This window comes from Pinus tabuliformis, chromosome X, assembly GCF_031772625.1.
Source record: "Pinus tabuliformis cultivar Carrire ecotype Pingquan chromosome X, CPIR1, whole genome shotgun sequence".
NCBI lineage: Eukaryota > Viridiplantae > Streptophyta > Pinopsida > Pinales > Pinaceae > Pinus > Pinus tabuliformis.
The window spans coordinates 943,709,764-943,724,144 of NC_142308.1; the positions used below are offsets into that span (position 1 = coordinate 943,709,764).

A 14,381-nucleotide genomic window follows, 5' to 3' on the forward strand; every position below is an offset into this window, starting at 1 on the left:
AGAGTTTTGAGACTGAACATTTTTTATGTTCAAGTGGTTCATAGATATCTTCATGCGGTTTCTATTTCCATGGAACCAGGAATTTGATACCTCAACATGAAATACTGTGCTCCGAAGGGTTTTCCCTTCCAGCTCATCTTTGTGTAATGGAATAGAATCGTTAATGCTCTTTAGTGTCTGGAGAAGTCAAAACTAATGGATCAGGAAGCAGGGGCTATTGGAACGGTTAGTAATTGAGGGAAACACTATCCTTCACAATATAACAACGTAGAGGAAAACTCATGGTACAATTTTGTAGTTTTGGTCAGATTAGGCCATCCAAGCATGCCGTTAGAGATTTCAAAGAGAAGCTCTTTGTTTTCTTTAGCACCGGCTGAAGGGGAGAACTTTTGCCACATTCCGGGGTCATCTCTGTTCATTATAGAAGGAGGTCTTGTAACCTGCTCCAAACTGCCAGTTTCTCTCTTTGAAAGTTTGTATTGAAAACCAGTGCTGGGTCGAAGGTTTACTCATATGAAGGATGCAGAAAATGAGAGTCCTTTAGTGAGTCCATGAAAAAGGCTTGGCGAAGATTTGGGGCAAAATGATACTTGCAGCAGAGCCAACAAAGTTCCAAAATTAGAGCCAACCTCACCAATTAAAATCTGCAAACAGCCTGGAATCCTATCTTTAGGACGAGATTGTTTGAAGCACCCCGAAAACTCAAGTATGTTATTACTATGCTACCTTTCTATAGACTGGAATTATTTCTTTTATTGCTGCAATATCCGTGATATAGTCCTGGTTCAAGCAATTGAAAGATAGACTTGATTTTTCTTCTAGTTGATTATGAGACTCTGTACTCAAGGTCATAAGAAAAAATCCAAATCTTTTTAGCTAGTGAAGTATAAGTTCCTGAAAGTTAAATAGTAACTATCTCTATCCAATTACCCACTGTGTAGGCAGGCATATCATTGATTTTAGCAAGCCTTAGCATTTTCCTGTCTACCTGGATAAGGAAGCAAAATACAAACGAATAACTATCTTATCCCTGGTTGAACAGGACATGTAAAAACCATTGTTTCCTTAAATTAGTTTCATCTTTTACCCCTATAATAAGTTATTGTGTCAGGTTTCTGAACTCTTCCCTTACACACATGAAAGTCACATGCAGTTTCAACAATGGTATTGATAAATTATAACAAATTCTTGTACAAGAACATTCTTATAGTCGTTGCCTCTCAATGCCAAGCAGATGTTGCAATGAGAATTTTGTCCAACCATCCAAAATAGTAAATACATAGCTCCTCCTTCTTCCTTAGTCTTATAGCTATTGCAATATGATTAACAGAGCAAAGATTTAACCGTGTCCTTAACATTAGCACTGAGATGATATACACTAAATCCTGCCATAGTCACTCTAGCTCTCCATTTTCCTGTAACTTCATACCTCTCAATCCTTTCTTCTCCCTCACAAGCAATTATGTTCAATGTGTCTCAGGCAAGGCATTGTTTTTCAACATTCATACGATTTCTGCTATCCCTTTTAAGTGTAGCATCTAGCGACTCAAACCCTGATGAGTAATAGTTTAATGCTTCCATGGACTGGGGTATGAAAGGTGTATTATTAGTGTTAACCTCTTGTTTTATGATCAGAAAGTAGAATGTCATGCTTGGAGGCCTTTTTTAACATATTGTTATTCGGTACCCATAAACTGCTATTCACAAAAACTAGGTATCATAATTTCTTTAATTTCAACTTGTTTCTCTTATTGGGGACAATGAAATGTACTGTCTTGCAATCTCTCTCACATGCAAATGAGCTAGCAGGTTTTCTTGAAATACAATTAAGAAACTGCTGCAAAATTAGCAAATTAACTCCATAAGATTCCCCCACAAGACAATGCTGTTGCTTGCCCCTTGTCATAGTTAGTTGCTTTGAGTCCACAAAATACTCCCACCTCCTTTAAGAATTCAATTCATCTCCAATCATTCGCTACTTCTGTGGGGAAGGGTGCATTCTTCTTGTTACCTCTCAAATTGTATGTAATGATAAGAGCCCTAATCCACAATGTACAACTTCAGGGAACTGTTAGGATGGTCACCACCTTCACCTCAACAACCTATCCTCTTCACTTTAGGCTGGCTCTCCTTTGGCTCAAGGGGATATACCTAATACTATTAATAAGACAAAGAAATGAGGCTCAAGGTGAAGTTGAGAGAAGCCTTAGTAAAATAGAGTTTTGGAGTTTTTAGGGTTTTAGAATAAGTGATGGAAGGAGAATCAAATGGATTATGAGGTCAAGAAGAAACTCTTCAGAGAAGTGGCTTATTTCCTTCAAGGATTAGGGGTTTGAGACTAGAGTCTAGAACCAAAAGGAAAGAGTGATCCCTCACTCAATGAAGAATAAAAATGAATATCAAGGTCTACAAGAAGGGAACTTTCAATGGAAAACCTTCACCAACAAGATCAAATATGTTTTGATAAATGTACTTAATACTTCTTACTAGGGAACCAAAGGAAAAACATAGCAAGGTGCCAAATAATCACCAAATCAACAAAGGAATAATGCAGAAGAAAAACCCTAAAACATCTCCCTTCCAAGTGGTAACTTACCCCCTAAATGGATTGATCTTGAAGTCTTGTAGAAGACGAGCATTTCATCATTAATCTGTATGCACCAAAATTCAAATAATAACCAAGAAAGAGAAGCTTCAAGAATTTAAAACAATCATCCACAAAAAAAGAATCCCTTACACCATAAATGCTCCAAGAAAGATATGTCAATTAAGTTCCAAGGAGTGAGAGCTACAAAAATCCAACTATGAGTGAAATTGAGGAAGTGCATCTCTTTACATAGAGTGATGCTAGACTTCCTTTATAATAAAATAATATTATCTCATGTGATTCTTTAGATCTTGGCCTAATAAAAATAAAATGCACTTCTTCTCCTACAACTCGTTACTCTAATCAACAATAAAATAAAGTGGTCAAGCCACATGTACAATGATCAACATGAAGTAACCCCCAAGGAGAGGGATGTATCATTTAAAGAATGACGAATGAGGCTCTAAGGTGGCACATCTAGCCTCCAAAGGTTCTCCAAAAGTTGTGGATGCTCAATGTTCCCTTAAGAAAGTGTGGTCCAATCCTCAAAACATGGTGAAGTGATATCCCATGCAAGCAAGAGTACGACGTCTAGTTCTCAAGTGTGTAACAACCTTCTAAATAAGTGGAATAAACCCTCTAGAAGTGGGTGACTCCTCAAATAGCACTCATAATCCCTCCAAAGGTGCCTCCAAGGCATGACCATGTCCATATCTCAATTAAAGACACCTCCATGAAGCATGAAAATGATTCTCCATGTCATAAAATAAGTTGTAAAATCGTCAACAGCCATATGGATGTCCAAGTTAGTGGGTCGCCCCACAAATTTAGTAAAAAGAGGCTCAAAACATGAGAGTGCTCTAGGAATTTTCACATGGCATGTCAAGAAGAGGTCCATGTGAGTGAAACTAGCCCATGTGTGCCTTGGAGGATGTGACCTGTGCCTTGAAATGCATGAACTACCTTGAGATCTGTGAATTGCCTAGGGAAACATGAAGATGCTCAAAATTCTGACTGAAGAACATGCCATGCTTGAACCCTATGTGCTCCAACAAAGGGGCTGTACATCATCAAATACTACATCACTGATTAACCACCATGTCATCAAATCCTCTGTCAATGTCCATAAAACCAACAAGCCAAGTCCTTGAGGTTCTTAGTGATGAAAAACACTAGGTTAGTAAGTAAATTCAATAGGGGTACCCCTATGCAAAATAATGGGTAACAACTGGCTCCTACTTGGGGACATGTGCTCTTCTCAGAAGTGCATGAGAACCTCAGAATCTTGTCATGTACACATGAGATTGACCTCCTCATCAACAAACACATCATTGACAATAAAACCAAATAAAATGCTCAAGGGAGCTTATTTTTGTTACACTACTGCTCAAGTGAACTTATTCATTTTCCTACCCTACTGTAGCATGTACAAAATGCAGCTACTAGGTGAAGTCAGTGATCCAATGCAGCCACCTTAACATCTTGGAAGCACAATGCCCCTTCCCTCAGTGCTTAGTCATCATGGAAAACAGGGAGACATCAAACTCTGAATGGTTACAAGTTGTAATCTCTGTCAATGCCTCTCTGGGAATGAATTTGGATGCCTGCAAATGAAGTATGTCATGAAGGGGCTGTAACTTTGGACATGTTCTGCTACATGATATATCTACCCATCCCTGCAAAGGACTGTTATAATTGTTGTCAAACCATAAGGTGTTTTCTTGGCTCTTGAGCATCTCTTCCGAGAAAACAATATCCCCCTTTACTGCATGTTTTTGGATTCTGGTTTTAAGACTATATGAAAAAGTACAAGACTGCTGTATTTTTGAGTCTTGCACAGATTCAGCAGTTTGCATGTCAAGGCCATATTATCAGTTCTGCACTCTTCTGTTCCCTTTGGACACAAATCACTGTTCTTTTGCAAGGCATTCCCGGAACAAATTTCAACAATGTGGTGATCCATATGACCAATTGGTGTGTTCTTCTGCCTTACAAGAGAATCAATTTTATTTTCTAAAGTATGCCAAAGAATGGCACCAATGTCATTCTCAGGGCATCTTCAAGCATGTATTCTTGAGTAGGGCATTGATACATCCTTGAAGGACTGTCCCCAAAAACTATCTGAAAAATGAATACAACATTTACTATAATAGCTACAAGTTGATACTTTCCAGGAATGGTTATTACCTTGCTCAATCTACCACATACATCTTTTTTATTGTCATTTTATATCATGGTGTATACATTTTTTTCAACAATTTTGAAGTGTGCCCTGCCTTCAGTGCAATGTTGGTTCCAGGAAGGAATATAATCACTGTCAAACTACCATGACTGCCATTTAATGATATCATGCCTATTTCTTCAAAATCTAGCAAGCTCTCACAAGGCAAAGGCCAGACATTAATAGAACAATGAGGTGCATTTCAATGGATGTCCAAGTTAGTGGGTCGCCCCACAAATTTGGTAAAAAGAGGCTCAAAACATGGGAGTGCTCTAGGAATTTTCACATGGCATGTCAAGAAGAGGTCCATGTGAGTGAAACTAGCCCATGTGTGCCTTGGAGGATGTGACCTGTGCCTTGAAATGCATGAACTACCTTGAGATCTGTGAATTGCCTAGGGAAACATGAAGATGCTCAAAATTCTGACTGAAGAACATGCCATGCTTGAACCCTATGTGCTCCAACAAGGGGGCTGTACATCATCAAATACTACATCACTGATTAACCACCATGTCATCAAATCCTTTGTCAATGTCCATAAAACCAACAAGCCAAGTCCTTGAGGTTCTTAGTGATGAAAAACACTAGGTTAGTAAGTAAATTCAATAGGGGTACCCCTGTGCAAAATAATGGGTAACAGTTGGCTCCTACTTGGGGACATGTGCTCTTCTCAGAAGTGCATGAGAACCTCAGAATCTTGTCATGTACACATGAGATTGACCTCCTCATCAACAAACACATCATTGACAATAAAACCAAATAAAATGCTCAAGGGAGCTTATTTTTGTTACACTACTGCTCAAGTGAACTTATTCATTTTCCTACCCTACTGTAGCATGTACAAAATGCAGCTACTAGGTGAAGTCAGTGATCCAATGCAGCCACCTTAACATCTTGGAAGCACAATGCCCCTTCTCTCAGTGCTTAGTCATCATGGAAAACAGGGAGACATCAAACTCTGAATGGTTACAAGTTGGAATCTCTGTCAATGCCTGTCTGGGAATGAATTTGGATGCCTGCAAATGAAGTATGTCATGAAGGGGCTGTAACTTTGGACATGTTCTACTACATGATATATCTACCCATCCCTGCAAAGGACTGTTATAATTGTTGTCAAACCATAAGGTGTTTTCTTGGCTCTTGAGCATCTCTTCCGAGAAAACAATATCCCCCTTTACTGCATGTTTTTGGATTCTGGTTTTAAGACTATATGAAAAAGTACAAGACTGCTATATTTTTGAGTCTTGCACAGATTCAGCAGTTTGCATGTCAAGGCCATATTATCAGTTTTGCACTCTTCTGTTCCCTTTGGACACAAATCACTGTTCTTTTGCAAGGCATTCCCGGAACAAATTTCAACAATGTGGTGATCCATATGACCAATTGGTGTGTTCTTCTGCCTTACAAGAGAATCAATTTTATTTTCTAAAGTATGCCAAAGAATGGCACCAATGTCATTCTCAGGGCATCTTCAAGCATGTATTCTTGAGTAGGGCATTGATACATCCTTGAAGGACTGTCCCCAAAAACTATCTGAAAAATGAATACAACATTTACTATAATAGCTACAAGTTGATACTTTCCAGGAATGGTTATTACCTTGCTCAATCTACCACATACATCTTTTTTATTGTCATTTTCTATCATGGTGTATACATTTTTTTCAACAATTTTGAAGTGTGCCCTGCCTTCAGTGCAATGTTGGTTCCAGGAAGGAATATAATCACTGTCAAACTACCATGACTGCCATTTAATGATATCAGGCCTGTTTCTTCAAAATCTAGCAGGCTCTCACAAGGCAAAGGCCAGACATTAATAGAACAATGAGGTGCATTTCCATTGTCATCGTGTAGATCAACAAAGGGATGCCTAGGTATACAAATACCAAGAAAAGGTTTGCAAATAAGAAAAGGCAAACCTTCGATTTAAGACCCAAGTTGAAGCCTTAGCCAAAGTTAGGATTTAGCTAGGGCACAAATTGCCTAGGGTAGACTGTTGGGGAAAATTCAAGCATGAAGAGAGCTAGATTTTGAGTGCCAAGGATCAATCAAGTTCAACTCAAGCTACTAAAGCCTCAATGTCTATCCAATAGGAGACCCTTGTTGAATTTGACCCTATGCCCTAGCCCTAGCGGCCTGCTTTAAAGGACTTCAAAAAATAGAAGAGGAGATAAGATGAAAGTTTTTATGATTTTTGATCACCAAAAGGATTCCTAGTGCCTTTTCCTACTTGGGTGATGTAGTCTATAGTGATAAATTTAAGATAAATTAAATTTATGCTTGGAGTAAGAGGGAAAACCCTAGTTTTCACTTGATAAACCCTAGCTATCTTTTTAATGGGGGGGAAATTAAATAAATGAAAGCTCTCTAGGAGGTCCTTTATGGTATTCAAGGTTTAGCATGCAATAATCAAGCAAGATTTCCATATAAGATATGCATGTAGAGATGGAATAAGAAAAATCCTAGCATAATTTTATCACATGAAAAACAATAAAAATCTGCAATTACACTTAAATTATTCCAAGAAATAGCCTTTTTTCAATCCCAAAAAGACACCTCCAAGACACAAATCATTCGCCAATAGCAATGGGTCCAAAAAGATCACATCTCCACAAGTAGCGAGTTGCATCTAGGCTAAGTAGAGCTTTATAAAAGAGGTTGAAATCCACAAGTGATGATGATAAACAAGGGAGTGATCCTCTATTTATATGAGGTCAATCACTTCCATTAGTTTTCCTAAAAGCCTTATAAGAAACTTAATTCTGAGTGGGGTTGAAGTAAATGGGCTACCAAGCCAACTCAATAGTTCAATACAACAAAATAAGCCACTAATGCTCGCATGCATGGGTTGAAACTCTTCCCAAGCGTGATGTTATGCCCTTTTAGGGGTAATAAAGCTCCAAAAATACAAAACAAGGGCTAGATGCATCTCCAACCATCATAATCAATCATGAATTGAGGTTGAGTCATCAAATCAAGCCTTAAAACATCTCCCTTTATTTTCCTCCCTTCCTATGGATTATAATTGATAATCTAATATTTTTTAACTTCATTTGATTCTCTGAAGTTGATTCCCTTCCTCCATTTTCATTAAAATCATCATGTTATAAGGCAAAAGGGCATACCTTTATATGAAATTTTGCCAGCAAAGAGTCCAAATATTATAAAGGGCATACCTTTATATGAAATTTTGCCAGCAAAGAGTCCAAATTTTTATAAATATTAAGTTTTATAAACATTAGGTTATATAAATATGATTGTTTTATAGATTATAGGTTTTATGTTTTTAATATTAATATATATATTAGGTTTTTAGATATTTATTTTAGATTTTAGGTTATATAAAGATTATGTGTTATAGATATTAATTAAATGATATTAATATAAAAAAATTAAAATTAGATATAAGTTTCATCAAATGATATTAATAAAAAAATTAATAAAAATTAAAATTAAATAATATTTATATTAAAATTATAAATAAAAATTATAATTAAATATAAGCTTCATGATAAATCTTTCTGGCCGACATGTGCTGTTCCGTTAATATTCATTCCCTCATGAGTATTTATTTCTTCCATCTTGCTCTTCTTTTATCATCTTTCTCTTAACCCTGATGATGGATCCCATTTGGGATTTGAAACGTTGGTGTAAAAATTCTCTTACTGTGGATTCTCCGGTCAAAAATTCAAAAAGCACAAACCACAGATCCCTAAAATCCAAAGAGTCCAAAATTAAATTTTGGACAATTAAATTTTCATGCAACTAAGAAACATCGCTTTTTAACAATACTCTTGGTTCAACATTTTTTGACAATGGTCTTGGTTCAGTACTTTCTTACGAGCAGAGCCCTCTCCATTCCTTCAAGCAAGAGTGGTCTCCTTGGAAAAACAATAAATCTGACCATTTCAATTTTTTCATAATGTAATACCTTGTACCGGATATCTTTGGTTTATGCCTTCTAAAATCTTGGATACCTCATCAATTTTTCCCTTAGAGAAACATTGTTTTACAGAGTCAAAAAGTTAGTTTCACAACCTCTTCTAATTATTTTGCCTTCTAATTGTAATGATTTTTCCACTTCACTGGTCTGAAATAGAGCAGACATTACTTTTGTGTATACTTTAACATGTACAGAGGATTTACAATCTATCACTTCTTCAAGAACTTTTTATGCCTCAATTTTTTTTCCTACCTTCCCAAGATGATGCATGCCATAGATAAAACTTGCATGACTTGGAACAACACGTTCCCTAAGCATTTTGTTCAGTATCTGGGCAGCGGCTTGAACTTTCTTTGATTTGCAGCAAGCTTTGATGAGTGAATAGTACAGAGCATATGTGGGTGAGAGACTCTTTCTAATCATTATCGCCAGTTGATTCACTGCCTCATCCACCATACCCAACTTGCATAGGCCTCCAATGAATGTCCTCTAGCAAACTATATCAGGATTTAAATTTTTTCATCTCCATTAGATAGTTCCTTACATGGTCCACTCTACCAGCGTTGCACAAAGCATTGATCAATGCATTCAAATGGATTGTCCACTCCGAGAAAGGATTGTCCCTGATTTTAATATATAGTGTGACAAACTGTATGTGACAGGCAGGTGGAAAACTTTTCTCGCAATTGACTAAGCGACGTCCTGCGAGCCGGACTTGAGACGGAAACCCTCGTCAGAAGTATATGCTTGGCTCTTTTCCAAACAAATGAAGAGTCAATGAGGTTTTGTGTAATCACTTCTGGTATCGTATTGGGTTATTGTTAGAAGCGATAATTGGATTCGGATTCTCATCGAGTGAGTTGTTCTGCTTTCTCAATTTGAGAGGGTTTGTTTAGAGGGAAAAACGAAAGAGGACATACAAGAATAGTGAGGGGAAAGATGCAGAGGAAGAGGATTGAGAACATCGCCAGCAGGCAGGCTACATTTTCCAAACGTAGGTGGATTGCTGAAGAAAGCTTACGAGCTCTCGGTGCTCTGCACTGCAGAAGTTGAACTTGTGATTTTCTCCCCAACAGGAAAGCTCTATGAACTGTTTTTTAGTGCAAATCCTACTATTTTGATTCTAATAATCATGGCTATGCAAACCTCATGAGATTCTTACTAATAACCCTGGTGGTGCAAGCCCTAGTAAGCTCGATGTTGAAAAACTTAGTGTAAAACCTCCAACAACAACATAATCAATACATGATTTCAAAAAAAATGGAGAAGCATCCAAGGTTCTTAAGCAATGATGTAATGAATGAGGTGGAGAAGCATCCAATGTTATTGAGCGATGGTTAGCTATACGAGGAAACATGCAATGTCATCTTCCTTTCATTTTCATGGATATAACTTAATATAACTTTCTTATGTAGAAAACATGGCTTATCTTAGGCTTAACCATGCATATAAAATACCACCTATCATCTTCATTGAAAAAAGAATGGTGTCTTTGTTCATAAATATCAGTGATTAATCGTAGGAATGGCTATTATTCTCTATCAAACAAAATCAAGGACTAAGTAATGAAGATCTTGGTCGACAACAAAACTTATGATTATTAACTTCACATTAAAATTCACTTCATCTCTGCCACCTTCAAGGAAATCTTTGTTATCCATCACCATATTGATGTTGTGACTTGGTCCTTGAAAAACATTCAGCATGTTTGATTCATGGAAACCTTCAAGTTAGACAGTATATGTCATGCTAACTTGCAAGAGATTGGTGTGAGGTACATTGAGGCTTGCAGGGCCTACCCTGCAGTTTGCCCTCATGAAAGCATAGAAGTAGATTATAACCAGTTTCTTAGGAAACCATGAATCCTTTCTAGCCTTGACATCTCCGTGACCAACAAGATATACAACTCCTGATAATTCAGAACACTTCCATAGTTCCAAATGTACATCACAAGAAGGAAGCAGGTGGCAAAAACCATTTATCCAACCATTTTCCCCCACTTTCATCAAAACTGCAGAAAAATAAATTAGCTCAGTTGATCCAAATAGAACAGGAAATCCAATCGCAAGGAATATATTTTTTGCCCATATAAGAACCATGACAAGAGTCACTAGGCTTGTAGTCACCATAATCATCTCTACCTTTGCAATGCCATATGCATTTGATATCTCGACCGTGCTCTTAAAACAATCACATACCAAGACACACATTATCATTAGAACCCAGTTGATTACAAATTTTGTTTTTGTTTTTGTTTTTTGTTTTTTTTTTCTCTACATTTGGTTATTTTTCTGTGTTCTCTCCATGTGATTTTTTCTCACTAGTGAACAATCATGGTATTAAAAACTCGATGATGGGATAATGTGTTCTATCATATCTCAAGCTATTCCCTCGTCGTAAACACTCTTAAATGATCATTTTCATGGTATTAAAAACTCACAATGATGGGACACTGTGTGCTACCATATCTCAAACTATTCCCACACTTTTTAGATGTAAACACTCTTAAAATTATCATTTTTAAATTGCCTATAAATATGAACTTTTTATTACTATATGAATAAACCATTAAAATGTTATAAATAAGATATATGAAATAAAAATTCTTAATTTCTTTTTTATTATTATGTAAAGCCAAATTATGTTGAATTGTCAAAATTTAGACTTTAAAATTGTTAATATTCTTTTATTATATAAAGCTAACCTTTCCTAAGCCAAAACATCACCTAAATCAATCTCTTATATCATAAAATATTCTAAAAAGTGAGATTTTATATTCTTTTCAACTTTAGTATTTTGTCAAATATTAAGAAATGCGAAACATAATATATATGTTAAAGAAGAAACATATTATATATCTTCAAGGAGAAACATATAATGGTAATGCAAAGTTTTAAAAGGTATGTGATCCTTAGGCTTATTGGAGAGTATATAAAAAATTTCACACCTTTTTATGAGATATGGGAGGAAAACATGTTAAAGATTTTTAATAAATATAAAATTTCCAAAATGATGCTAGTTACGTGTGATTCTTTTTTCATTGTTTGTGATTATGAAAAATGAAACTCAATGTTTTTTCATTAGTGCACACATATTTCATTATATAATTGCATATAGAAAAATCATTCCAGAGCCGATAACAATAAAAGTGAAGAATTTATGGTCCAACGTTATATTTAAGGGAGATGTTTAAGGATGACGTTTGAATTTTGTTTTTCATTTTAAGACATTTGGAGCAAATATTAGGAAGGACTTTGAGAAAGGATTGTCCTTGATTTTCGAAAATGGAGTTGTTCCTTTCCAGCCATATGCCCCAAGTGACCATCAAAGGGAGAGCTCATATGTTTTTTGGATGTTTTCTTTATAGCAATTTTTTTACACATATCCATAGAGTCCCCGTGCCATTGATGTGAATTACTTGTTCAGTTTTTTTTAACCAAAATTTTTAACCAAACAAGAAAAATTAAAAAAATGCCTCAAGATCAAAGACTGAAACAAAGACCTATTGACATACCTTTTAAAGTATAGAAAGAACTTGTAAAATCATATGAGAAGTTGGATGCACAAAGAAAAGCCGGCAATGAGAGCATTCAGGTATTGAATTTTTCATTAAACATTATTTAGAATGTATTAATACTTATAAGTATCTTAGACATGTATTTGTGTGAAAATAAATTGAATTGGTTTATGTTTAAGGACAAGGCATCCAAGGCGAGGTTAACCAAGACAAAAGTCACTCATCGTAGTGGCCAGAAAGGTTTAAAAGCACTGATAACAACCTTTGTAAGTATATTAAACATGTGATATTTTTTTAATAAATTTTGTACTAGAAGAAAGTCATTGTTATCTAATTTCTCCCTATTTACTGATTGATAGGAACTAAAATATGGAAGACCTCCAAATCATTTGGAAAAGGAGGTGCTGCAGCAAAAGAGATGGGTTGAATTTGTTGTTTGGATGGACTCTATGGTATGTAATCTTAGTTGGATTTCCAATATACTTTTAAACCATATTTTCATTTTATTTTTTAGTACTATTAGATATTATATCTTACCTCATTTTATGGTTAACATTGTATAACAAAAACATGCGTTGTGTTATGTAATTAATACTAACATGTAATATTGATTTTTTTTGTCAGAATGCTATAGGTAATGATTGCCAAGACGATGATCCAAATTATGTTCAACATATATCAAGAGATGATGAGGATGAGGGTGAGGATGATGGTGGTGAAGGAGGAGATGATGATGATAGTTGCGGTGTTGGTGATGATGTGGATCAGAGTAATGAGGATGGTCAAGATGATCATGAGGATGATCTTGGTGGTGGTAGCTAGGCATGCACATGCATTGTTTTTTATGAAGAAATTATTGTGTAGAATGACATTGTTATGTTTAGATGGGTGTTGTGAATTTACCCTATATCAATGAGACATTTTGATTTTGTAATCATACGATGAGTTTGATTTATGTATGTTGTTAATTTAATTTATAACGATAGAATAATATTTTGATTTGTTAATTCATGATTTTTTAATCATATGTTGAAAAATAACTGATTTACTGATTTTATGCTATTTTATACATGTTTTGAAAATTGTTAATGACACATTGTTATTTTTTTGGATGGATGTTGTCAATTTCTCTTAAATTTCTTTACAAATGATTTTGAATTGTGATATCTGCTTTAATGATATTTAGAAACTATCATATATTTCACTATGAATCTATAAAGGGGGTCATATATGTAAAGAAAAATATACTCTATATAAGAAGTCAAATGCAGATGTAACCATGGATGCAAAATTGAAAGTAAAATTGGATGTTAAACTAGGAATTAATACAAAATGCAAACAATTGACATACAAAGTGTTTTAAATTAGAAGTGAAAAATTGTGCAATAGTTGACACAAAGAAGGGAACAAAACATGGCATACAAAAGGATATCAAATTGGGCAAAAACAAGGATACATAAATGGGCACCAAATTAGATGCAAAAAAAGACAACAACTAGATGTAAAATAAGATGCAAAGTTGAGCGTTAAAAAGAAGCAAAAAACGTTACAAATTAATATGCCAAATGATGATGCAAATAATGGTGTAAATTTGGGATGCAAACTTGGGTGCAAAAAAAGAAAAAAAAAAGATGTAAGAAAAGACATAAAACAAGATGCAAAATGGGGCTGAAAAAAGGTGAAACCAAGGATGCCATATTGGATGTAAAAAATGATTCCTAATCACATGCAAATTTAGGCTCGAACTCAGACACAAAATTATATGCAAATGTGGACACAAAATGAGGCAAAAAAAGATGCAAATTAAAACGATGTAAAACTAGACACCAAAAAAATGCAAAATTGGATGAAAAAGTCTGTGTAAATAATGGTGCAACATTGGACACAAGTAGACACAAAAAAATGGTGCAAAAAGGGGCATAAAATAGCTTAAAATTGGATGCAAAACTTGGTGTAAAAACAAATACAAAAGTAGACGTAAAAAATGGCTCTAAATTGAATGTACCATTAGACACAAAATAAGATGCAAAGGTGGACACAACACATGACTCAACATAAGATGCAAATATAAATGCAAATTTAGATGCTCAAAATGATGTAACATTAGATGCAAG

The 14,381-nt window shown here is 35.2% G+C and overlaps 1 protein-coding gene across 1 annotated transcript; it reads left to right on the forward strand.

Moving 5' to 3' along the window:
* Nucleotides 1-12,261: 12,261 nt before the first annotated feature.
* On the forward strand, nt 12,262-13,228 carry LOC149142812 (uncharacterized). The gene is made up of 3 exons (XM_089449658.1): nt 12,262-12,533; nt 12,627-12,719; nt 12,892-13,228. The coding sequence occupies exons 1-3, from the start codon at nt 12,405-12,407 to the stop codon at nt 13,087-13,089; spliced, it is 420 nt and encodes a 139-aa protein (XP_089305784.1). The 5' UTR covers nt 12,262-12,404; the 3' UTR covers nt 13,090-13,228.
* The last annotated feature ends 1,153 nt before the right edge of the window (nt 13,229-14,381 follow it).